The sequence below is a fragment of the Bombina bombina genome, chromosome 6, assembly GCF_027579735.1.
Source record: "Bombina bombina isolate aBomBom1 chromosome 6, aBomBom1.pri, whole genome shotgun sequence".
In the NCBI taxonomy this organism is placed as follows: domain Eukaryota; kingdom Metazoa; phylum Chordata; class Amphibia; order Anura; family Bombinatoridae; genus Bombina; species Bombina bombina.
The window spans coordinates 51,888,031-51,913,095 of record NC_069504.1 but is presented as its reverse complement, the minus strand read 5'-3'; the positions used below and the strand labels follow the sequence as shown (position 1 = coordinate 51,913,095).

At 38.2% G+C, this 25,065-nt stretch overlaps 1 protein-coding gene across 1 annotated transcript in view; it reads right to left on the bottom strand.

Moving 5' to 3' along the window:
* Positions 1-2,444: 2,444 nt before the first annotated feature.
* PODXL (podocalyxin like) overlaps positions 2,445-25,065 on the bottom strand; it is a 238,120-nt gene continuing 215,499 nt past the window's right edge. Inside the window, exons 6-8 of the mRNA XM_053716395.1 lie at positions 23,329-23,381; positions 12,972-13,133; positions 2,445-10,468 (exon numbers count right to left, since the gene is read on the bottom strand). Of these exons, the coding sequence (XP_053572370.1) occupies positions 10,277-10,468; positions 12,972-13,133; positions 23,329-23,381 (407 nt within the window). The 3' untranslated portion in view covers positions 2,445-10,276. The remainder of the gene's footprint in view (positions 10,469-12,971; positions 13,134-23,328; positions 23,382-25,065) is intronic.

Here is a 25,065-nt window from a genome sequence, read left to right as displayed (position 1 = left end):
TCTTGTGAGTCTCCTTTTCTGATTTTTCATCAGGATAAGGCGGTGTTGCGAACTTCTTTTAAATTTTTACCTAAGGTTGTGAATTCTAACAACATTAGTAGAGAAATTGTGGTTCCTTCATTATGTCCTAATCCTAAGAATTCTAAGGAGAGATCATTGCATTCTTTGGATGTAGTTAGAGCTTTGAAATATTATGTTGAAGCTACTAAGAATTTCCGAAAGACTTCTAGTCTATTTGTTATCTTTTCTGGTTCTAGGAAAGGTCAGAAGGCCTCTGCCATTTCTTTGGCATCTTGGTTGAAATCTTTAATTCATCATGCGTATGTCGAGTCGGGTAAAACTCCGCCTCAAAGGATTACAGCTCATTCTACTAGGTCAGTTTCTACTTCCTGGGCGTTTAGGAATGAAGCTTCGGTTGATCAGATTTGCAAAGCAGCAACTTGGTCTTCTTTGAATAATTTTACTAAATTCTACCATTTTGATGTGTTTTCTTCTTCTGAAGCAGTTTTTGGTAGAAAAGTACTTCAGGCAGCTGTTTCAGTTTGATTCTTCTGCTTATAATTTCAGTTTTTTTCATTATAAGATTTAAACTTTATTTTGGGTGTGGATTATTTTCAGCGGAATTGGCTGTCTTTATTTTATCCCTCCCTCTCTAGTGACTCTTGAGTGGAAGATCCACATCTTGGGTAGTCATTATCCCATACGTCACTAGCTCATGGACTCTTGCTAATTACATGAAAGAAAACATAATTTATGTAATAACTTACCTGATAAATTCATTTCTTTCATATTAGCAAGAGTCCATGAGGCCCACCCTTTTTTGTGGTGGTTATGATTTTTTTGTATAAAGCACAATTATTCCAATTCCTTATTTTTGATGCTTTCGCTCCTTTCTTATCACCCCACTTCTTGGCTATTCGTTAAACTGAATTGTGGGTGTGGTGAGGGGTGTATTTATAGGCATTTTAAGGTTTGGGAAACTTTGCCCCTCCTGGTAGGAATGTATATCCCATACGTCACTAACTCATGGACTCTTGCCAATATGAAAGAAATTAATTTATCAGGTAAGTTCTTACATAAATTATGTTTTTCTGTGCTTTTAAAGGGACAGTAAAGTCAAAATTTTAACTTTCATGATTTAGATAGAGCAAACAATATTAAACACCTTTTCCATTTGCTTCTGTTATCTAAGTTGCTTTGTTCTTTTGGTGTACTTTGTTGAAAAGCATAGCTAGATAGGTTCAGTGACAACAATGTACTGCTGGGAGCTAGCAAGGGATTATTGGCTGCACATACAGTATATGCATGTTGCTATTGGCTCACACTATGAGTTCAGCTAACGTCTAGTAGTGCATTGATGCTCCTTCAACAAAGGATAATAAGAGAATGAAGCAAATGTTGTAATAGAAGTAGATTGAAACGTTGGTTAAAATAGAATACACATTGGCAACACAAGTCCCACTGCTCAAAGCGAGCATCTAGGAAGGTATCCGGAAGTTAAAGGGATAGTATACACAAGAATATTTGTTTAAAATGATAGATAATCCCTTTAATACCCATTCCCCAGTTTTGCATAACCAACACAGTTATATTAAGTTATATTCTACATCTGTGATTACCTTGTATCTAAGTCTCTGCAGACTGCCCCCTTATCTCAGTGCTTTTGACAGACATGCAGTTTAGCCAATCAGTGCAGACTCCTAAATAACTCCATGGGAGTGAACACAATGTTGTCTATATGACACACATGAACCAGTACTGTCTAACTGCAAAAAACTTTCAAAATGCTCTGAGCAAAGAGGCGGTTTTCAACGGTTTAGAAATCAGTTTGAGCCTTGCTAGACTTTTCAAAAATACCACCAAGGTAACAAAGCAAATTTGATGATAAAAGTAAATTGGAAAAATGTTTAAAATTGAATGCCCTATCTGAATCATGAGTTTTATTTTGACTAGACTGTCCCTTTAAGCAAAAGCTCACCCAATACACTCACTGTATCCGGGGGGGGGGGGGGGGGGGGGGAGGACATAGCAGGAGTAGATCAAGCCACAAATGCTTTCCCAAAGGACCAAAAATGCAAGTACTAAACTTTATTGAACTTCTTAAAAATTGAATCCACAGACAGACATGGTGGCCATACAGAGGGTAACGGACTGACGCGTTTCACGCCCCCTAGTGGCGCTTATTCATAGACATAAAAGTTTAAAAAAAAGTGTTGGCTTTATACTTTTTGCTCACTTGTCTTCATTTTTGGTCCTTTGGGTTAAAATAGAATAGTCTATTTGGCTTTGATGTTTCTTTAATGCCACTGTTGAGATGAGCAGAATAAGGAATATTGCTACACCATGTATTTAACTTTGGCAAGGAAGTACATAATATATACTTGAAAATATTTTAAAAAAATCTTTTAATTTAAAAAAAAAAAACTAAATATATTTGGGACATATTGATTTTAACAAGTTTATTCTTTTTACTAGGCCCTTTTAGGACACATTTATGATCTTAGGCATAAGATTTTGGTTAAAAGTTGCAATAATATCTATATATAAAAGATAAAAAGCTGTTTAGATCACAACTTTATTATGGGTTTACATTTTTTTTTTTGTGCAAAATATAATTTGTACAAAAACGTTTCTGGTAACTCTCCAGTTTTCATTCAATTCCAGCGTATAACAGACTCCTGTTCTCATAAGAATAGATCATTTTGTGAAAAAAAATTAATAAAAAATACAACATACATTTCTCTGTACAATCCACAGATATAACAGAAATTAAAGAAGCAACAATAACAATTAAATTCTTCCCTTTCTAAATACCATTGTCTCAGTTTCATGAAAAAAGGTCATTTGTGACATATAACCCCTTAGCTGTAAGAGATGGCTGCACCACATTGCACATGTTTTTACAAGGTCTTCATGAGAAAAGTAAATTATTTTACAAGGCACATTAAATTAGTTTAGATGTGTAATACGAAAGACAGAGACCAAGATTCACTAATAATGTGTATACTATTGAATATAAAGGTGAATAGAAAATTGTCTGAAATGTCAATGCCCCAAATGATTTACTAGTGAACTATTAAAAAAGTGAGATTGGTATTACAGATGGTCAGGTGATTTTAATTTTAAATCTTGCTTTCTGAATCTCAATTTATTTTGAAATCTTAATAAATACCATAATTGAAAATGTCCATTTTTTAAACCTAGGTCTGAGAGGACTGGGTCATAACCTTAATGGAACTGGTGTAGAGCTGGTCATCTAATAGAGTCAAAATGAGGTGTTTAGTCTAGCACTACTGCTGTTTAATATTCTTACTGTCTTGACATATTTTGAAGCATTGCGAGATCTGCATTTACAAGCAGTTCTGGTATGTAATATCCAAATATCCTGGTAAGGAATTCTTCCCATAAGGCATAACAAATGTGAATAGTAGCTATGTTTACAACTTAATATATACAAGGCTAATAGTAACATAGGGTATATCCTTGGTCTTTTACATAGAATTATTGTTTATTCAGAAAAAAAATTCTTCTTGAAATGTGTGTCCTTGAGAAAGAATGATGTTCTACAACCATGGTTAGTCAACGTCTTTCACACAATTCCAGATCTGAAAACTGAAGTCTGGCTTTGTATGTTGTAAGAAACACGTCGTACCCTAACATCTTTGTAAACTTGCATTTAAGTACTCAAGATAAATATCATATTATACAGAATCTCTCCCATATGTCATCCTTTACAGCAGGGGTGTCCAAACTTTGCTCTCCAGAGGTTTTGGAACTACATTTCCCATGATGCTCAACTAGATAAAATGCTGGCTGAGCATCATCGGAAATGTAGTTCCAAAACCTCTGGAGAGCAAAGTTTGGACACCCCTGCTTTACAGCTTTACCAGTTTACTGTTTATGATGGTAATCATTTAATTTTATTTAAAACATTATATATATATAGTTAAAGGGATCCTAATAGACCTAGTAAATAAAAGTTAAATGCTTAAAGGAAGGAAAAATTAAAGCTATTCTCAGATTCTCCTCCCAAACTTTATGACTTTCAAGAATGTTTATTTATGTTCATCTCACATAACTACATAACCAGAGTTTATCTACGAGGCACAAGCATTATTTATGAATGAGTATTGCAAATATACAACTAAAAGGAACTAAAAGGCAATACAGTAAAATCTTTTACAGCCCTTCATATCATTTGTGTTTAAATATGGTCATTTTACACTGGATTAAAACACATTGGGGCCTATCATGGGTGCAGATCAGGTCCGCAAGACCTCGCTGAATGCTCACAAGAGCTGCTGGTGCAACGACGCCCCCTGCAGACTCGTGGCCAATGGGCTGCCAGCAGGGGGGTGTCAATCAACCCGATCGTACTCGAATTCTGGCGATTCCTGTCCGCCGGGTCAGAGCAGGCGGACAGGGTTATGGAGCAGCGGTCTTTGTGACCGCTGCTTCATAACTGCTGTTTCTGGCGAGTTTGAAGACTCGCCAGAAACACGGGCCCACAAGCTCAGTTCAGAGCTTGATAAATGGGCCCCATTGTATAGAAGGGATTTATTTCAGTGCTTTTAGAGTTTGCCATGTGGAAATTGTGAACTGAATTCTAATATTTGTTGACTCCTCTAATCCATTAGAAGCATTTGTGTCCTAATTAGTGAGATGGAATTACATATATGATTGTTCTAAAACATTATATGCAGGTTGCAAGCAAACATATATGCAAAAAGTAATCAGTTGCTGCATAACATTTTACATTTCTATTTTCTGCTAATTACTGTTAAAGGGATACTAAACCTAAATATTTTCTTTCATGATTCAGACTTTCTAATTTACTCCTATTATCAATTTTTCTTCGTTCTCTTGCTATCTTTATTTAAAAAGCAGGAATGTAAAGCTTAGGAGCCAGCCCATTTTAGGTTCAGCACCCTGGATAGCTCTTGCTTATTGGTGACTACATTCAGCCAACCAATAAGCAAGCGTAACCCAGGTTCTGAACCAAAAATAAGCCAGCTCCTAAGGTAAAAATTAATATTAAAATTATATTTTATTATATAAAAGTGCTGCATTTCCTGTTTTTTCTCAAAATGTGACATAAATGCTGTTTACTTTAAAAACTAATACAGCAGTATCAGCCACTTCCCACTAATACGCATTGGCCTTTTGGCTTATAGGTTATACTTTCTGCTACTTCATCAGCTTACAGGCGTCAGTATCAGTATCTTAGCATTAGCAGAACATACATTTCAACCAATGAACATTAGTACTAGGCACACAACTGATACTGCAGCACTCGAGCTCTATGTGTTTAACAACAACAGAGCACTCTGGTCCCAAGCAGAAATTACTGGTCACCCAATCAGCAGTGGTAATCGCACAGCTGCTGAGTCAGCAACTGTGTCTGCTTGGTACTATCAGTGCCCTGCGGCCCCAGAGCAGTACTTTAACCTGCTAAAGGGTTAAACACACTGCATTGTGGGGTCACATTCGTTCAAGCTAAATAATTATGAATATCATCACATGGATGACAGAAAAATATGAGTACAATAAATTTTTAAATGCAGTTTCTCACAGGACCTTATCATTTTTTGGGGGTTTGTGTGGAACTTTAAATGTGTGTTGGAATTAGTTTTTTAAAGGAAGTGCATAGCAATGTGTAAATTCACCTTTTTTTAAGGACAAGTTGAGTATAAAAGCTCTTTAGCGTTCTACTTATTTCAAAAGCAAGCCTATACAACAGGTAATCTGTGTTATTTGTCATTTTGCTCTGTGACGCACACAAGTAGTTCGTACTGAATATTCTTTTACAGTAAAATGTATTCCTTATAACCAAGGCTGAGTCATAGAACAAACAGTACATTAGTACTTTTAAAAATAAAGCAAGAAATAATTTGGTGACGTGGGCAGCTCACAAAAGCGCCTAATTTTTTAAAGTGTTAGTATGGCACTTACATAATACAATTACAGTACATACAGCGCATTGTACAGCTACAAATGTCTCTAAATAGGTATTAAAACATCAGAAAAAATGGAATAAAGAGAAGTGCGTTTCACAGATTGTTCCAGCGTAGTCTAATTAAGCTCTTGGCTACCAAAAAGGGCAGCAACGCAAAGATTCCCATTCTAACGTTTTACAAGATTAAAAAGTCTAGCATTTTTTTGTGGGTTCTTTTCAAACCGTTGTCACAAGTAGAGAAATAGATAAAGGAATATTAACTGAGGAGGAAACTAGTCCAAACAGTTATATTTCAAAGTTATGAAGAGGAAATTGTGAGCCGTGTTGAGCAACTAAGTGTTACACAGTATACTTTAATACCTTTTCCTTAATGCCACAATTGCACATAGTTAAAAAGACACGTATAAAAAGGAGATCTTTATATGATACTGTGCTTTAAAAAGAAAATAGGTCTAAAGCAATAAAACATTAAAAATATACATAAAATATAGAGGGATTTATAGCTATATATAAACTGATCAAAACAATTACGCTCACAGGATTTGTCCAACAAAAGTGCCAATTTAATATGGCATTTTGTGGCCAATTTACTATTTCATTAAATATGTACATATCTTAAGAAGGTGTAAATATTACAGGAAATCTCTTATTTAATTGACAAACTGTTGGGTTAATGCAGTTAGAGTGCATTTCTTAGTGCTAGTATGACTCCACTTGTTTAAACTCTTTAGATGGCTTAAAGGGATCTGATACCCAAATGATGTAGGATTCTTGTCCCAGGACAAGCTAGAGAGTGTGCATTTGTCATGTGCAGGCACAGTCATGTTATTTTCCTATTCAGTTGATATTGTTTAAAAAGATAGATAACGCCTTTACTACCCATTCCCCAGCTTTGCACAACCAACATTGTTAGATTAATATACTTTATAACATTTAAACCTCTAAATGTCTGCCTGTTTCAAAGGCTCTATTGACAGCCTCTTAATCACATGCTTTTGTATTTGCTTTTCACAACAGGAGACTGATAGTTCATGTGGGCCATATAGATAACAATGCGTTCACGCCAGGGAAGTTATTTAACAGTTAGTACAACACAGTACTTAATGCAACTCAATAGATTTTAAATAGTCACAGTCATGTGATCAGGGTCTGTCAAAAGATGCTTAGATAAAAAGGTAATCACAGAGGTAAAAAGTATATTAATATAACTATTGGTTATGCAAAACTGGGAAATTAGTAATAAAGGGATTATCTATCTTTTAAAACAATAAAAATTATATTGTAGACTGTCCCTTTAAGTAAGTTCTATGAAACCTCATAAAATCTCATGAGATCATAGCAAGTGCATAGCATTACCTCAACACTGCAGATACTGATTGGATATTGTTGGAGTTTTTTTTTCAACTTGCAGCTGGACAGCAGCTGAAGTGTAACAGTAGAGATGTTTAGGTGATATTTTCATGTCAGCATCTTACAGTTATGTTGCCTCACTTTAAAGTGATTTAGCATATAAGTATTATGTTCCCTTAAAGACTGCATTTTAATTTTATACATGTGTGTATATATATATATATATATATATATATACACACACACATCAGTAGAAATCATACCGCATTTATCATTTTTTACCCATTGAAAAAGGTGTCAGTCGGACACCGAAACGTTTGGGGATATGGAATTTTAAACTGTTATGATAAAGGTGAATTTTTAACCTTTTGAAAATCCGGTGAGTGATGCATTAATTTTGACTATGTTTTCATATATATATGCCAAATGCGGCGAGCGGCTTCACATTCAATGACTCTTTGCACCCAAGCTTGGCTGGGGTTAACTGTTTGAGTCCCTGAAAGCTGTGCAGCTGTCTGTGAGTGCTTGCAAGAACCCAGGGCTGTGAGTTTTGCAGGGTTATTTGATGTGTATCCAGTCCGGTTTGAGAGTGTAGTCCATTTGCGTTTTTTGTATGTGTCTAGGGAAATTACAAAGGGTCTGTGTCACCCTTGTTTGTATCTCAGTGTGTTTGGATAAGGCATGCATTGTGTGGCTGTAGGTTAGGGACCCAGGGAGGAATAGACCTTAATGTGGTCCTAGGTCTATCTCCATTTAGCCAAATGCTTTAACTAACTCTTCCATTCTGCGTTTAATCAAGATGAGTGCCAGACTTTCAGGGCTAGATTACAAGCGGAGCGATCTCGTTGAGTTAATTGTGCTAGAAGTAAACTTTTTGTGCTTGTCGAGTTGCACTGGTATTACGAGTTGAAGGTAAAAAGTTAGCTCACTCACTAACCTGACCCCTGCAATAAGCCAGACGTAGAATATTGCTTGATAAACTATTCTCCATAGAAGTCAATGAAGAAAAAAAGTGGGGGGAAAAACTGACACCCCACTCTTGCTCAAACCCGAACGCATATTCTCAAGTGTGCTAACCCGACATGAAAATATTAATAATTCACATTTCAATGTTTTTCACATAGCAGAAAATGTTCTGTTTATTCATAAATACATATTTCTACTTATATCTGATTGTATTTTGGTACAATATATATCTATACCTATATTTATATACATGATTATATATAGGTATAGCTATATACAGATATATATATAGGAATATCTATTTACAAATACATAGAACATTTTCTGCTACATGCAGAACATTGGAATGTCAAATAGTTACAGCATAAACACTGTATAACAGTTAATTAAATATGATTATTGCATAAATATGTTTTTTCATGTTTTCATCTACTTAACTGCAAAGGGTTCCCATACATACATATAATACATATATATAGTATTTTATAGGTGCCACCTGTAAAGAGTCACTAATAAATGTTAGTGTATAGATACTAGACGTGCATTTCGGCATTATTTAACTAAATGTTGAAAATGGCTACAGTCTGCATCGTTTGGGTATATTCAGTACCGGATATATTTGTAAATAAATGCAACACATAAATATCTGTGTTTGCATAGATATTTGTATATTGCACTGTTTTCTATGAATATATCCAGCACCAAAAAAAGACAAATGAAGCAAACTGTGGCCCTTTTCATTATTTGTTTAGTGAATGAAAACCGAAATGCACATCTACTAGATACACACAAATATCTAGAATTGTTTAGAGCTTTAAACTACCTCTTTTACAGTTTCAATTCTGATAAGTGAATATGTTTATTCTAACATGATGTCATGATTTAGCTAAATACACCTCAGCATCTTATAACCTCCTTACAAGTTTCTTTAATAACTGATGATTTGTATTTTACAGTAACAGTATTTACTTATTTAGTTTTTGTTCCAATCATTTTTGAAGGTTTATAGCACATACTATGCCATACAGTCAGAGATACCCAGCACATTAACCTGGCATTAAAGTGGTTAATATTCTATATACTACACCACAAAAATTCCCAGATTCTTTATCCCTAGGTTGCAATGTCCTGAAGCTCCTCTCTAACAGCCAAGTGGTTAAAGGCAGTGTTTAAAAAAAATAAAAAATATTGTGCACGCGTTTCACATATCTAAGAAAAGCTTTTCTTTATAGTGCTGTACATACATATATACACTGAATTCACCTTAAAGTATTCCCTTTTTAGAAATAAAAGGCAAATTACACCCCAAGAGGCTTGATAAATTGACTACAGTATTCACTTTAGAAATGTTAGTTGTGTGTATCAGGCAGAATGTCTGGCTTAACAAAAACCTTATTCACATTAGAAACAGATCCAGTTAAATAAAGTTTCTGATCTTTACCTAAATACTAACATGATACAAATAAATGCAAATATAAAATGGTTTCACCATTTTTCCCCTTCTTTCAAGCCAAGCCAAAGAAGGTTCTGTCAGCCAAACTTTTGTATAGATCTTCATCTCACCCCATTGTGAAATAAACTCCAGTATAACTAGATGGTATGTAGTCCATCGCCTTCATTTACTGTATACAATGAAGAATAAAAGTACTATCAACTTTTTATGTATTTGTTTGTGCCAATACAACACTGCATTGTGGGTAAAAAAGGCTTCCAATACTCTTTCCAGTATGGCTTCTAATTTTATGGACAACACCCCACTGATAGTGGGAAACTATAAATATTGGTCGTTGGTCATTGGTAAGTTATTCTTGGAATGTGTCCACCAAATGCCTTGGGATAATTAAGAAGTATGTCTCGGGGTCAATGGTGAGATTATTAACTGAAAGTCAGTTCTTTACAGAAATGTCAAATAGTTTTATCAGGCACTGATTATTGGCTTGTTCATCCACGTGACACAAACACATCACTGGATATCCCAGACAGTCATATTGCTCTTTGCTTTCTTTATAAATGAGTATCCTCTTCTTCACCCAGGTCTTCTCTAGTCAGGTTGTCAAGGGGGACAATCCAGCTGTCCCCTAGCTCTCCGTTCAGCCCAGCCTTTTTCTCCTGCATTTCGGGAGATGTCTCCATCACTTCCAGCGTTGGGTTGTCATGGTAACCATTTTCCATTGTCTGGAGTTCTTCTGTGAGTCTCTAAAAGAAAAGAAAACAAAACAAAACAGGGTTCAGAAGAGTGCACGTTTGGAGCATTATATGACAGCAGTTTTGCAGCAATGCTTTTAACAATTTTATATTTTTAGCACACACTGCTATCTAGTGGATAAGACAGCACTTACAAGCTGATTTAACAAAAAAGTGCTAAGGAAAATATAATTTTTAATCAGAATTCCGTATCTTTGTATCACAGTGCAGCCTGTCTGACAAACATTAAACCAGCGCATCTCGGATTAAGTAGCATTTAATGTATAGCGAAATCGCTTCCACACACAAATTAAAAGAATTACACTCACATGTGTAACAAACATATGAACCTTAAAGGGACAGTCTACTCCAGAATTTTTGTTGTTTAAAAAGATAATCCCTTTATTACCCATTCCCCAGTTTTGCATAACCAACACAGTTATATACATACACTTTTTACCTCTGTAATAACCTTGTATCTAAGCCTCTGCAGACTGCCCCCTTATTTCAGTTCTTTTGACAGACTTGCATTTTAGCCAATCAGTGCTCACTCCTAGGTCACTTCACATGCATGAACTCAATGTTATCTATATGAAACACATGAACTAACTTTTTTTTTACTTGACTTTCCCTTTAAAATATCCCAACCTGAGTTTCAGCGTCTCAGTATCCTCCACATTGCAGTATCGGTGCATGTGAGTGCAAATGGAAGCAATTTCGCTATTCATTAAATACTACTTGAATCGGAGATGCACTGTTTTTTTGTTTTTTAGATTCCTTTTGTGTATAAACGGCCTCACAAACAGACCTGTCTTCACCCCAACAGCACTTCGTTCTCAAGCAGCAATATTTGTCTTTAACTTAGGACACTATCACACTACAGTTCTACTAAGTATTACTGATTGTATTTTGGAATTTTACAACTTTATTATACATACTAGTTATTAATGTATATCTCCCTTATAACACCTAGATTACGAGTTTTGCGTTCGTGTTTTAACGCTAAAAAAATGGCCATTTCAGCGTTAAAACAGCACTGGAGCCATTACAAGTCTTGTTGGTATAGCTGTACAGCAAGCCTTTTAGCCTGTAACACAACGTCAGTTTTTCATGGGACATCCATAGCGCAGCCATTATGAGTTTTGTGGTAAAGCTAAAAAGCTTGCGTTACAACCTATACCAACAAGATCCATTCCGCAATCTAAAAGCAGTAGTTATGAGTTTTACGCTACAAAACTGCTACAAAGTACACTAAACACCCATAAACTACCTATTAACCCCTAAACCGAGGCCCTCCCGCATCGCAAACACCCATATTAAAGTTATTAACCCCTAATCTGCTGCTCCCGACATCGCCGCCTCTAAAAATAATTATTAACCCCTATTCCGCCGCTCCTTGATATTGTCACCACTATAATAAAGTTATTAACCTCCTAAACCGCTGCCCTCCCGCATCGCAAATACTATTTAAATATTATTAACCCCTAAACCTAACCCTAACACCACCTAACTTTAACATAATTAAAACAGAGCTAAATTAAAGTCACAATTATTAACTAAATAATACCTATTTAAAACTAAATAAACACTTACCTATGAAATAAAACCTAAGCTAGCTACAATATAACTAATAGTTATATTGTATCTATCTTAGGTTTTATTTTTATTTCACAGGTAAGTTTATATTTATTTTAACTAGGTAGATTAGTTAGTAAATAGTTATTAACTATTTACTAACTACCTAGTTAAAATAAATACAAACTTAGCTGTGAAATAAAAATAAAACCTAAGATAGATACAATATAACTATTAGTTATATTGTAGCTAGCTTAGGGTTTATTTCATAGGTAAGTGTTTATTTAGTTTTAAATAGGTATTATTTAGTTAATAATTGTAACTTTAATTTAGATTTTTTTTACTTCCAACTAATGCTCATTGGCTAATACATAACTGCTTTCTAATGTTTATTGAATGATAGGAACCTATCAGCTAATGGCCATTAACAGGAAGTACATTTCAGCCAATAAGCACCAGCAGAAGTTCTTGTTGGCCAAAAAGCATTTGTAGCTTTTTGGCCAGCTTAAAGGAACATGAAACCCATATTTTTTCTTTCATGATTTAGAAAGAGCATGCAATTTTAAATAGCTTTCTAATTTACTTCTGTTATCTATTTTGCTTCATTCTCTTGATAGCCTTTGCTGAAAAGCATATCTAGATATGCTCAGTGGCTGCTAATTGGTGGTTGCACATAGATGCCTCATGTGATAGGCTCACCCATGTGCATTGCTATTTCTTCAACAAAGGATATCTAAAGAATGAAGAAAAATAGATAATAGAAGTAAATTGCAATGTTGTTTAAAATTGTATTCCCTATCTGAATCGTGAAATAAAATTTCGGGTTTAATGTCCCTTTAAACGGTTATATTAGTTGCACTTTCAATTTAAACTTCTTTTCCCTAAATTTTAAAATGAAAAATAAAATAAAATTTCTGAAGATTTCTAGTGCACTGTTTACCTGTTCTCTCTTGTGTGTCTGTCTCTGATGCCAACATCCATAAATAGCAGCGATAATCAGAAGGCCCACAGCTAGACATATGATGGTAATGATCAAGGGCATACTCAGAGTGTCATCATCAACTTGCTCAGGTGAATGAAAGCTGAACATTGGTGTTCCATCCTAAAATTGTACCAAAAAAAGTGTATATAAGACTTAATTAAAATACCACAAAATGACAAAATGTAATGTCACATGTCTTCATTGGTGGGAAATGGGTATATAATATTGTGCTACTTTACTTGTTTATTTATCTCCAGTCCCTAATGGTCTCAGTTAAAGGGACAGCAAACACTTTGCGATTACAATTTATTTCTCGAGTGATACAATAAATTAATATACTAGGTAAGTGACAAAGCAACTGAATGCAACAACACTTGGCTTGCTGTTTGTTATTGTTATTAAAGAGTCAATCAAAACAACATTTTGTTTTTAATCCATTCTTTTGTAGTTTCCAATCAGATAATCTCTGCTGAAAACAATTTGTGACTGGTCTGTTGCATATTCAGGGTTGTGAAACTTGTCATGCACTTTAAATTCTCAGAATTAGAAAAGCTCTTATATTTCAGAAATGAATTACATGAAAAGGAGACAAAATAAATAATAACATTGTAATTCAAAAATCTTTTGCTACGCCTAATAAAACATTTATATTACAATCTCTGTGTTACGGCCCCTTTAAAGTAATGGTATATTCAGCTAAACAACAATGAACCTTTAGATTAATTGTTATTAAATAAACGTTTAATTCATGAAGTCACCTATTATAACTAAATCTGATTCCACAGTCTAATCTTACTTACTATTGAGATTGTAGCTCTGGCTGCGCTTTGAGGAAGAAGTTTTGTTCCCTGACGTTTCTTTTAATAACAAATTAAAGCGCTTTCCTATGACATTTTTTTTTTTTTTTAAATTCTGTGCGGCAAGCGCTTAAAGAAATATAAGCCAAAAAAAAGCTTCTTCCTGAAAGGGCGACCGTAGCTACAATCTCAATAGTAAATAAGATTAGACCGTAGAATCAGGTTTAGTTAGAAAATAGGTTACTTCATAAATTAAATGTATATTTAACAATAACAGTTAAAGGGACAGTCTAGTCGAAATTGAACTTTCATGATTTGGATAGGGCATGCAATGTTAAACAACTTTACAATTTACTTTTATCAACAAATTTGCTTTGTTCACTTGGTATTCTTTGTTGAAAGCTAAACCGATCGAAGTTGTCTGGCAGGGGTGTAGAAGGTAACACGGTGGTTCAAGTATTCAGGACCGATGTTATGGAGGGCCTTGAATGCGTGGGTGAGTAGCTTGAAGGTTATTCTTTTGTTGATGGGGAGCCAGTGCAGGTCCCGCAGGTATTTGGAGATGTGGCATTGACGAGGGATGTCAAGGATTAGTCTGGCCGAGGCGTTCTGGATGCGCTGTAGTCTCTTTTGGAGCTTGATGGTGGTGCCGGCGTAGAGTGTGTTACCATAGTCCAGTCGGCTGCTGAGGAGGGCATGAGTGACAGTCTTCCTGGTCTCGGTTGGGATCCATTTGAAGATCTTTCGCAGCAGGTGAAGTGTGTGGAAGCATGCAGAAGAGACGGCGTTGATTTGCCGGTCCATGGAGAGTGATGAGTCCAGGATGATGCCTAGATTTCGTGCATGGTCGGTGGGGGTTGGAGGGTGTCCGAGGGCTGTGGGCCACCAGGAGTTATTCCAAGCGGATGTGGTGGGACCGAGGAGGAGGACTTCGGTCTTGTCTGCGTTCAGCTTTAGGCAGTTGTAGTTCATCCAGGTGGCGACTGCTGTCAGCCCTTCGTGGACGTTTCTCTTGACGGTGGTGGGGTCACTGGTGAGTGAGATGATTAGCTGGGCCTCGTCGGCATAGGAGACGATGTTGAGGTCGTGTCGTCGGGCGATGGCGGAGAGAGGGGCCATGTAGATGTTGAATAGGGTGGGGCTCAGAGAAGAGCCTTGGGGTACACCGCAGCTGATTTCTGTGGGCTTGGAGGTGAAGGGTGGGAGTCTAACTTTCTGGGTTCTGCAGGTGAGGAAGGAGGTGATCAATTCCAGGGCTTTGTCGTGTATGCCGGCATCGTGTAGTTGGTTGCGGAGGGTGAGGTGGGAGACAGTGTCGAATGCTGCTGAGAGGTCTAGGAGAATGAGGGCGGCGGTCTCTCCTCGGTCGAGTAGGGCGAGGATGTCGTCTGTGGCGGCGAGCAGGGTGGTCTCAGTGCTGTGGTTGCTCCTGAAACCGGATTGGGAGGGGTCCAGGATGTGGTTGGCTTTGATGTAATCAATGAGTTGCGCATTGATGGACTTCTCGATGACTTTGGCCGCAAAGGGGAGCAAGGAGATTGGTCGGTAGTTCTTCGGATCATTGGGGTCAGCCGTGGGTTTTTTCAGTAGGGGTTTTAGTTCTGCGTGCTTCCAGTCATCCGGGAAGGTGCCGGTTTCGATGGAGCAGTTGATGGTGCTGCAGAGCATAGGGGCGATGGTTCACCCGCTTTGTTGATAATGTGATGCGGGCATGAGTCCGAGGGTGCTCCGGAGTGGATCGATCTCATGATCCTGATGGTGTCCTCTGTGGTGAGGGGGCTCCAGATGGTCAGTGGGGGGTAGGCGGTGGTGTATTTGGGTGAGGTATCGGTGGGAGTAGGTGGGTAGGCGGTGGTGGGTGAGTTCTGGGACGCGAAGCTGTCATAGATGTTGATGATCTTGCGGTGGAAGTACATTGCAAGGTTATCACAGAGGTCCTGGGAGGGCGGGATGTCGTTGGTGTTGCTGTTGGGATTGGAGAATTCCTTGATGACTGTGAACAGCTCCTTGCTGTTGTGGACATTGGCATTTATTCTATCTTGGATGGCTGTCTTCTTGGTGGTTTTGATGAGGTGGTGGTGGGTAGTGATGGCTTCTTTGTAGGCTGTTTTATTTGAGGGGGTCTTGCTGGATCTCCAGGTCCTTTCCAATTGCCTGCAGTGGCGTTTGGAGTCCTGGAGGGCAGGGGTAAACCAACTAGCCTTGTTGGTGGGCAGGTGGTTCGACGGTTTCTTGAGAGGGGCGAGGGTGTTGGCGCAGTCTGTGAGCCAGTGGTGGAGGTTGCGGGCAGAGGAGTTGGCATCTGTGGAGGTAGCTGGGGGGCACTTGTTCAGGGTGGAGTGCAGTTGGTCTTCGGTGATGTTGTTCCAGTTTCTGAGGGGTGGGTGGTGCTGCCGGAGGTGTGCGGTGGGTTTGTTGAAGGAAAAATGTATGCAATGGTGGTCGGTCCAATGGAGTTCGATGATGAGGTTGACTGAGATGTGGTTGCCTGCAGAGAAGATAGGGTCGAGTGTGTGTCCGGCTGAGTGGGTTGGGGAGTTGACGAGTTGCTTTAGACCGATGGTTCCAAGGTTTTCTAAGAGGTTGGCAGTCCTGTGGTCATTGGGGTTGTCTAGGTGGAAGTTGAGGTCCCCGAGGAGGATGTAGTCTGTTGAGGGGAGGGCGTGGGGTGCGATGAGGTTGGTGATGGAGTCACAGAAGGCAGGACGAGGTCCGGGAGGTCTGTAGATGAGGGTGCCACGGAGGGTGGTGTTGGGACTGACCTGGATCTTGAAGTGTAGGTGTTCCAAGCCTGGTGAGTGGTAGTCGGAGCTGGTTGGGACGTGGAGGGATTATTTGTGGACAATGGCGATGCCTCCTCCCGGTCGGTTGCTGCGGTCCTTGTGGGAGATCTTGTATCCGTCTGGGATGGCGATGGCTATGTCCGGCATTGATGTGGAGTTCAGTCAGGTTTCAGTAAGGAAGGCAACGTCCGGGGAGGTGGAGTTGAGCAGGTTCCAGATTTCGACGGCATGCTTGAGGACGGAGCGGGTGTTGAGGAGGATGCAGTTGAGGTGGTTGCAGTTGTTTTTGCATGAGGTGACTGGCAGGTTAGTGGTTCGGAGGGAGGAGAAGGCGTGAGAGGTGACTGGCAGGTTAGTGGTTCGGGAGGGAGGAGAAGGCGCAGTTGCGGCAGGTGAAGGGTCCTATGGTGTTTGTCGGGGATGCGTGGTGGCAGGCAGATGATCTACCGGTGTTGAGATGGAGGAGGGTGCTGGCGTCATAGTGGCGGTGGTTGTGAGAGCCAGAGTTAGTGGCGCTGGACGCGGTCCAGGCGCGGACGGGCACAGACGGGCTTGCCTTTGGCGAGCCAGTGCCGCGCGCGGTTGTGCAGCAACTTCCATTAAATAGAAAAGAGATATGGCCTGAGAGTGAATCGGCAGAAAAATAGATACAAAGTCACACAGTAATTAATGTCTCTTCACATGATCTGACACATGAACAAGAGCAATTACTACAACTGGGACTAGGTTTTGTACCAGCTGAAGACTATAATGTTTTTGACACTATTATTGATGTCAATAAGTTTGTACGTAAATTGACATTAAAAAAGTTTTTCACACAGCAAAATATGTCTCAGCCTGTTGTCTCAGATAGTAATTGTGATCCATGCACCTTAGAAGTTACACCTATTGATCTAACATTTGACGAAGTACGTGACTATATGTCTCTTTTGAAATTAGAAGTTGAATCCAATAAGACAAACTTTGGGGTCAAAAGCACACATGTAGGCTTTAGACCACCGTCCATTTTTTACCCCACAAGAAGTAGGGGTAATGTATTGGAATTTTTCCATAAACAAGTAGAGATGGACTTGCAGAGTCTACATGACAGTTTGAGTACTACTATCAAGGTCCAAAACTTATCTCTATCACAGAAAGTTGCCCTTAAATCCCTGCAAGAGAATTATAATATCATAATCAAGCAGGCAGATAAGGGGGGTAATGTAGTGGTACTCAATAGAGGGGACTACATTGAAGAAGCTAATCATCAACTTAATGATACCCAGGTTTATGCAAAGTTGGGAAAAAAATCCAACACTTGACTACCAGAGACTTGTGTATGATCTATTGGATGATGGGAGAGAAGCTGGATTTTTTGATAGTGATACTTTTGACTTTCTTTATGTCAAGGATCCCATCATTCCTATCTTTCACCATCTTCCAAAGATCTATCAAGGGAAGGCCCATTGTTTCGGGCATTGGTTCCCTTTTGGAGAGATTATCAGCTTGGATCGACAGTATCCTCCAACCATTAGTATTACTTGTCCCCAGCTTCTTAAGAGACACTAAGCATCTTCTGAATCTTTTGGATAATGAGACCTGGTCCTCGAATCAAGTTTGGCTTACTGTGGATGTTGTTGGTCTGTATTCGGCCATACCACATGATTTAGGCCTACGGGCCATTAAATTTTTCTTGGACCTATATAGTAATTATTCAACGGATTTCAGAAATTATGTTATTGACATAATAGAGTTCTTGCTCAACCATAATTATTTTCTTTTTGAAAATGAGTTTTTCCTCCAGAAATGTGGAACAGCTATGGGGGCAAAATTTGCCCCCTCCTATGCCAACCTATACATGGGTTGGTGGGAGCTGTTCCACGTTTATGGACATGAAAACTCTTTTCAACATTGTATCAAATTCTATAGACGTTATATTGATGATTTGCTCTTTATATGGGGGGGTACAGTGCAAGAGGCTGATGAATTCGTTGCAAACCTCAACAATAATAGATATGGATTAAGTTTCACATATACCTGTGACTCCATTAAGGTTCCATATTTGGACTTAACACTTATAGGTGATGTTTGCAATGGAGTCGTCATCTCTGAGCTGTACTCTAAGCCAATCAAGTCCAACTCTCTGTTGCATGCAAAGAGTTTGCATCCTAGGTGCACAGGCTTTGGTATGATAAAAGGCAAATACATAAGATTAAAATGCAACTGTTCTAGCGAACAGACCTTCGCATCAGAGGGTGTTGCATTAAGACAAAAATTCATTGAACGAGGATATGAAGTCTCTGTAATAGAGAAAGCAGCAGCTCAAGTGGAAGCTATGGACAGGTCATCTCTCCTAAAGGACAAACCTAGGCATAGGTCAGAAAAAATTGTTGCACAAGATGATAAAATTATTTTTAGAACAAGATACAGTAGACAATATGATGCCATCATTAAAATTGTAAAGAAGAATTTACCCATATTAATGGGTGATGCATCTTTGAACCCTATTGTCAAAAAAGGTTTTCGTTTCGTCTCAAGACGAAATCAAACCTTAGGCAACCACTTGTCTCCCAGTATGATTCGTGGTTATGCTAAAAAAGACGCTTAACCACTAAAGGTCACTTCAAGTGCGGCAAATCAAGCTGCAAAGCATGTGGCCAAGCGATAGTTACAAAGCAATTTCAATCGTGCGTTACTCAACGGATATATAATGTGGATCATTTCTCCAATTGTAGAAATAAGTATGTTGTCTACATGATCAAGTGCACATCTTGCAACCTACAGTATGTAGGTATGACCACCAGGGAAGTCCGAGAAAGGATTAGGGAACATCTCAATGATATCTCCAATGTCAATCCATGTTCAGCATTGGCAGAGCATTTTATTGTCGAACATGATTGTAAGGTGGACTCATTCAGATGGCTGGTGATTGAGTTAATTCGCCGTCCTGTAAGAGGGGGCAATGTGGATGAGATCCTTTCCAAAAAAGAAGCCTTTTGGATTTTCACCCTGAGAACAAGGGTACCTTTGGGTTTTAATATTGATTCAGACATAATTAATGTCTGGAAGTAGATAACTCATTCAATATTAATTGATTTAGAAACAACATACAGTCAGGCTTGATGAAACATATGGGCAATCTCTTATTTACATCCCTTGGGGTTATTAGAAATTAGGTTTATTCTACAGCACAATGGTAATAACAGCAAGAGGGAATATTCACTACAAACTCAGTTTTATTTATATGACTTCTCTCTCATAAGTTACTCAGATAATTTCATTCCCCCTCCTTTCTGGGCTCTATGTGAAGCTCTTATATGTTTCATCAAGTTTTATTAGATTGTCCCATATTATTTGTAGAATAGACACATTTTTTCTCATATGATTTCATTATTAGGTGGGCAAATTTGTGTTCGGCTATTCTCAGTGATAGAGCAAATATGTTTGTTATAATTTTATGGGTGGATGTTTTGCCAGTGCTGTAGCTTCGACCTATACCATATGTTAACCTGTCAGGCTTAAATATTATACCAATATCTGGTATGGATGGAAGCTGCGACAAAAATGGCATATATATAATTTATCAGTAATTGATAAGGGCCTCCCCCAGACTTCTATTTGCACTCTCACTCAGTGAAGTTGAATATAAATAAACATAAAATGTAAAACCTTATATGGGGAAAAAGATGTGTGACACTCATATGCATGGGGGCATTCTTTCATATTTTGAACAATGTGTGTTTTTCTTTTTCTTTTTATTAAGTCTTTTGAGTGAAGGGTTAAAACATTTACAGGGGCGGTCACTATGATCTCCTCAATCAATTACTCATTATGTAAATTGTCCAATCAGCTTTCCACTGAGGGTATTTATATGTCCAGCATTGTATAATTCACAGGTCACGGATGAAGGCGTGAGCCGAAACGCGTCTGCCCATTCCCTGCTACATGTAGCTTGTTTTTATGTACTGTAATCTCTCCTAAGTGATACCAGCAATAAATGTGCTTTGTTTCGCAAACTACTTCTATGCCTGAGACCCGCTTTTTTTGTTACTGAAAGGGTCCTATGGTGTTTGTCGGGGATGCGTGGTGACAGGCAGATGATATACCGGTGTTGAGATGGAGGAGGGTGCTGGTGTCATAGTGGAGGTGGTTGTGAGAGCCAGGGTTAGTGGCGCTGGACGCGCACAGACGGGCTTGCCTTTGGTGCGCCAGTGCCGCGCGCGGTTGCGCAGCAACTTCCATTAAATAGGTGGTGGGAGGGCTGGGAGGCGGGGGGCAGGGCATTGGCTGTGGGAACAAAGGGAGTTACCTGTGCTGTGCTGGTAGGCGGGGGAGGGCAGTGGCTGTGGCATGGGAGAGACAAGCATGAAGGAGAGCAGAAAGGGTGTCTTTTCTTATGAGTAACTTGTTGTGGGACAGTTTTCTGGGATTGCATGGCAGGTGTTACAGTACACACTCTTTGCTAGATCCTTTTTTCAGTATTGATATTCTCTTTAGTAGCCTGTGGTCTACAGTTGTTGCAGGTATTTCCGTAGAGTACCTCCTCCTTGTACGTTATTTGTTTTTTCCCTGCATATTTTATCATTTCCTGTTGAGTTTGCAAACAATCAGCATAATCACTCTCCTGTTGAGGCTCACTCTGGTCTTGATGTTTAGTTAACTCAGAAAGAGAGTTGCCTCAGCTACAAGTTTTCTCCTGTTGCTCCTGCCCAGCCAGTAGATAAATACATCAACAAATCCCAACCACCAGGGTAAATAATCATAATCCCAGTGATGTACAAGATTTATATGTAAAAGCTCCAGCACCTATAAATGGTTCATCTCAGAGGGTTTTCATGAATGTAAGTAATTGAAGTGAGATTCTAGTGTGAAAATTGCATGTTCTATTAGGGCATGTCATTTTTACATCACTCACCCTAGCTTACTACCTGTTTAGTCACTTTGTATGGGTTAAACACATAAGTAAAGTCCATCTATGGAGCTACAAACATTGCAGCTCTCAACCAGGAAACCATCAGTCATTGCAGGGAACATGCCAATGTCTTCTCTTAAAGAGACAGTGTACTGTAAAATTTGTTTCCCCAATGACTTTATACCAGGTGCAGAATGTAAAATGTATGACACGTTGTTCCTTTGGGTTTATTTTTGTAAATTAAATAATTGGTTTTGTTCTTTGACACCACAACAAATACAAATGGTCTGGTTTTGCAGGGAAAGCAGATCTCCTTATTTTATCACTTTCTATATACACAAATGATTCCTTATCTTATCTCTTGTGTCTGTATATAAATATAGAGAACAACTAAGACCAATACTTTGAGAGAACAATTTAAAATTAACTTTAATTAAATGTTATCACTTATCTCTCCTACCTCTACTGATAGTGTAATTTCTTCTGCTGGCTATATTAATTCAGATTTTCTATAAGCCTATACTTAAGTATTGAAGTTTTCAGTATAGGTGGGGATACTGCAGGAAAAAAATCAGCTATTTGAGATGCCAAAATAAAAACAAAGGAGTTATTTGTAAACAATGTAATACACTCCAGTAGGTAAATTGGGAACAAATTAAAGGGGAGGAAATCTTAGAGTACACTGTCCCTTTAATGGCTACTGTTCCGCTCAGGAACTACAATGCTAAGATAGGTTTGAAAAATGAAGTGCTGTAACAAACTAGAGTATTCACTTTTTTTCATTAGAGTTTCCCTTTAAGCTATACTTAAATAATAGTTTTTTTTATTAATGTTTCGTAATTTTAATAGGGATATGGGTGGCCCTTTTACCCATGGGAATCCACATACATTTTCCAGTGGGGGGGGGGGGGATAGAATACCCTAATAATATCAGTGGCAACATGTGAAGCAGGTAGAGTTGCTCACTGTACACATGATCTGCACATAATCTTAAACATGGTAGCTCATTGGTGTCAAAAGAGTGACTCAAGTTAGTGATTATACTTAAATATAAGGATGGACTTGTCAAATATGAATATGATGAGGATTTTTTTTTTATTCTAACACACACACATATATATATATATATATATATATATATATATATATATATATATATATATATATATATATATATATATATATATATATATATATACACACACAATACATAGAAAGTCTGGCACTCTCTTGAAAGCACACAGCTAGATTTACATCAAAATGGAAGAGCTAGTCACAGTATTTGGCCAAATGGTGATAGCCCAGGACCGCGTCAAGGTATTTTCTTCCCTAGGTCCCTAACCTACAACTGCAATGCATGCCTTCAAGCAAACACACAGAGATACAAACAAGGGTGATGCAGGCCTTGTGTTATTTCCATAGACACATACAAAACACAGAAATGAACTGCACTCTCAAAACAGAACTGTATACATCCCATGACCCTGCAAAACTCACAGCTCTGGGCACTCACAAGCACTCAGACATCTACAATGCTATTGGTGATATTAACACAACACAGAAAATCTGGCACTCTCTTGCAGGCACACAGCTAAATTAAAAGCAAAATGGAAACATTAAATTTAATCTAGCTGTGTACTCGGTAGTGTGTCTGACTTTTGACCTAGAGCAAAATTCCAGGGGGGGGGGGGGCAGGTGCCCCCTTTGCCACCCCCACCCCCGGACGCTTTTGCTTTTACTTTCACCATAGTATAGTCCTTTACACAAATGGTTTACAATTGTATGTAATAATAATGCAGCACTAAACAGTTTGTACAGAGGCAGTAAAGAGCTTTTTTTTTTACCTCATTTTTGGAATTCTTCACTTTTGTGAACATCTCTATTGACTTGAAGCTTGCTAAAAAATAAAAACAAAAGTTAATAAAACTCACAAACCTGCCATAGATTTAAAGCTTTTTCTGTAGAGCACAAAGGCAAGAAGAGCTGTATAGTTTCAGATTTTCAGATTTTTTTCAATTTACTTCTGGTATAACATATAATTAATTGCCTTGGTATCCCTTGTTGGAAAGCATATCAAGGTAGGCTCATGAGCATCAATGCACTTTAGGAAATAGCTGGTGATTGGTGGCTACACACATGTCTCTTGTCAGTGGCTCACCAGATATTCAGCTAGCTCTCAGTAGAACATTGATGCTCTGAAGCTGACTTTAACTATGTTTTTAACCAATTTGCATTGGTTAATCCCACAGTTATGTGCAAACAATTATAATAAAATGCTTTAACCTTTACACACCTTTAAATTTTTGTAAATAGGAATCAGAAATTAATCACTGCAATGTAAAATTAAATTGCATGCAAAGTAGATGCAATAATAGCATTTCAACTGATCATTTTGTTAGGCATTTTGCATTGTTTTGCAGTCCTGGAACACAACCCTTGAAAAGCCTTTTTGATTGTTATAATATTTCCTTTTGGGCCAATTATGTAAATATATAAATGGGCATCTGTACTGATCAAGCAATCACCTTGTATCATGTAGGAGCTCAGGGTTCTAAACTCCCCATATTGCACTCTAACATCCCTGCGGACAATGGGAAACTCAAATGGAAATTACATCAAAAGCAGACAACAGAAATAATGACTATATATTGTAAAATTGCCTCACTATGAATGATTAATCCTTTTCTGCTAGATTACAAGTGGAGCGCTAATTTATTGCGCGCCCGCAAACTGGCAAATTCACAGTAGAAGTGGCTGGTTATTAAACTCAGACCTCTGGTTAATTTTTTAAATGTTCTCCAATAGCCCCCCAAAAAATGCATGTAGTGGCTTTTTAAAAATAAAAAATATAAGCATTTCTTTCATGTAATTAGCAAGAGTCCATGAGCTAGTGACGTATGGGATATACATTCCTACCAGGAGGGGCAAAGTTTCCCAAACCTTAAAATGCCTATAAATACACCCCTCACCACACCCACAATTCAGTTTTACAAACTTTGCCTCCCATGGAGGTGGTGAAGTAAGTTTGTGCTAGATTCTACGTTGATATGCGCTCCGCAGCAGGCTGGAGCCCGGTTTTCCTCTCAGCGTGCAGTGAATGTCAGAGGGATGTGAAGAGAGTATTGCCTATTTGAATTCAATGGTCTCCTTCTACGGGATCTATTTCATAGGTTCTCTGTTATCGGTCGTAGAGATTCATCTCTTACCTCCCTTTTCAGATCGACGATATACTCTTATATATACCATTACCTCTACTGATTCTCGTTTCAGTACTGGTTTGGCTTTCTACTATATGTAGATGAGTGTCCTGGGGTAAGTAAGTCTTATTTTCTGTGACACTCTAAGCTATGGTTGGGCACTTTTATATAAAGTTCTAAATATATGTATTCAAACATTTATTTGCCTTGACTCAGGATGTTCAATATTCCTTATTTCAGACAGTCAGTTTCATTATTTGGGATAATGCATTTGAATATTAAATTTTTCTTACCTTTAAAATTTGACTTTTTTTCCTGTGGGCTGTTAGGCTCGCGGGGGCTGAAAATGCTTCATTTTATTGCGTCATTCTTGGCGCGGACTTT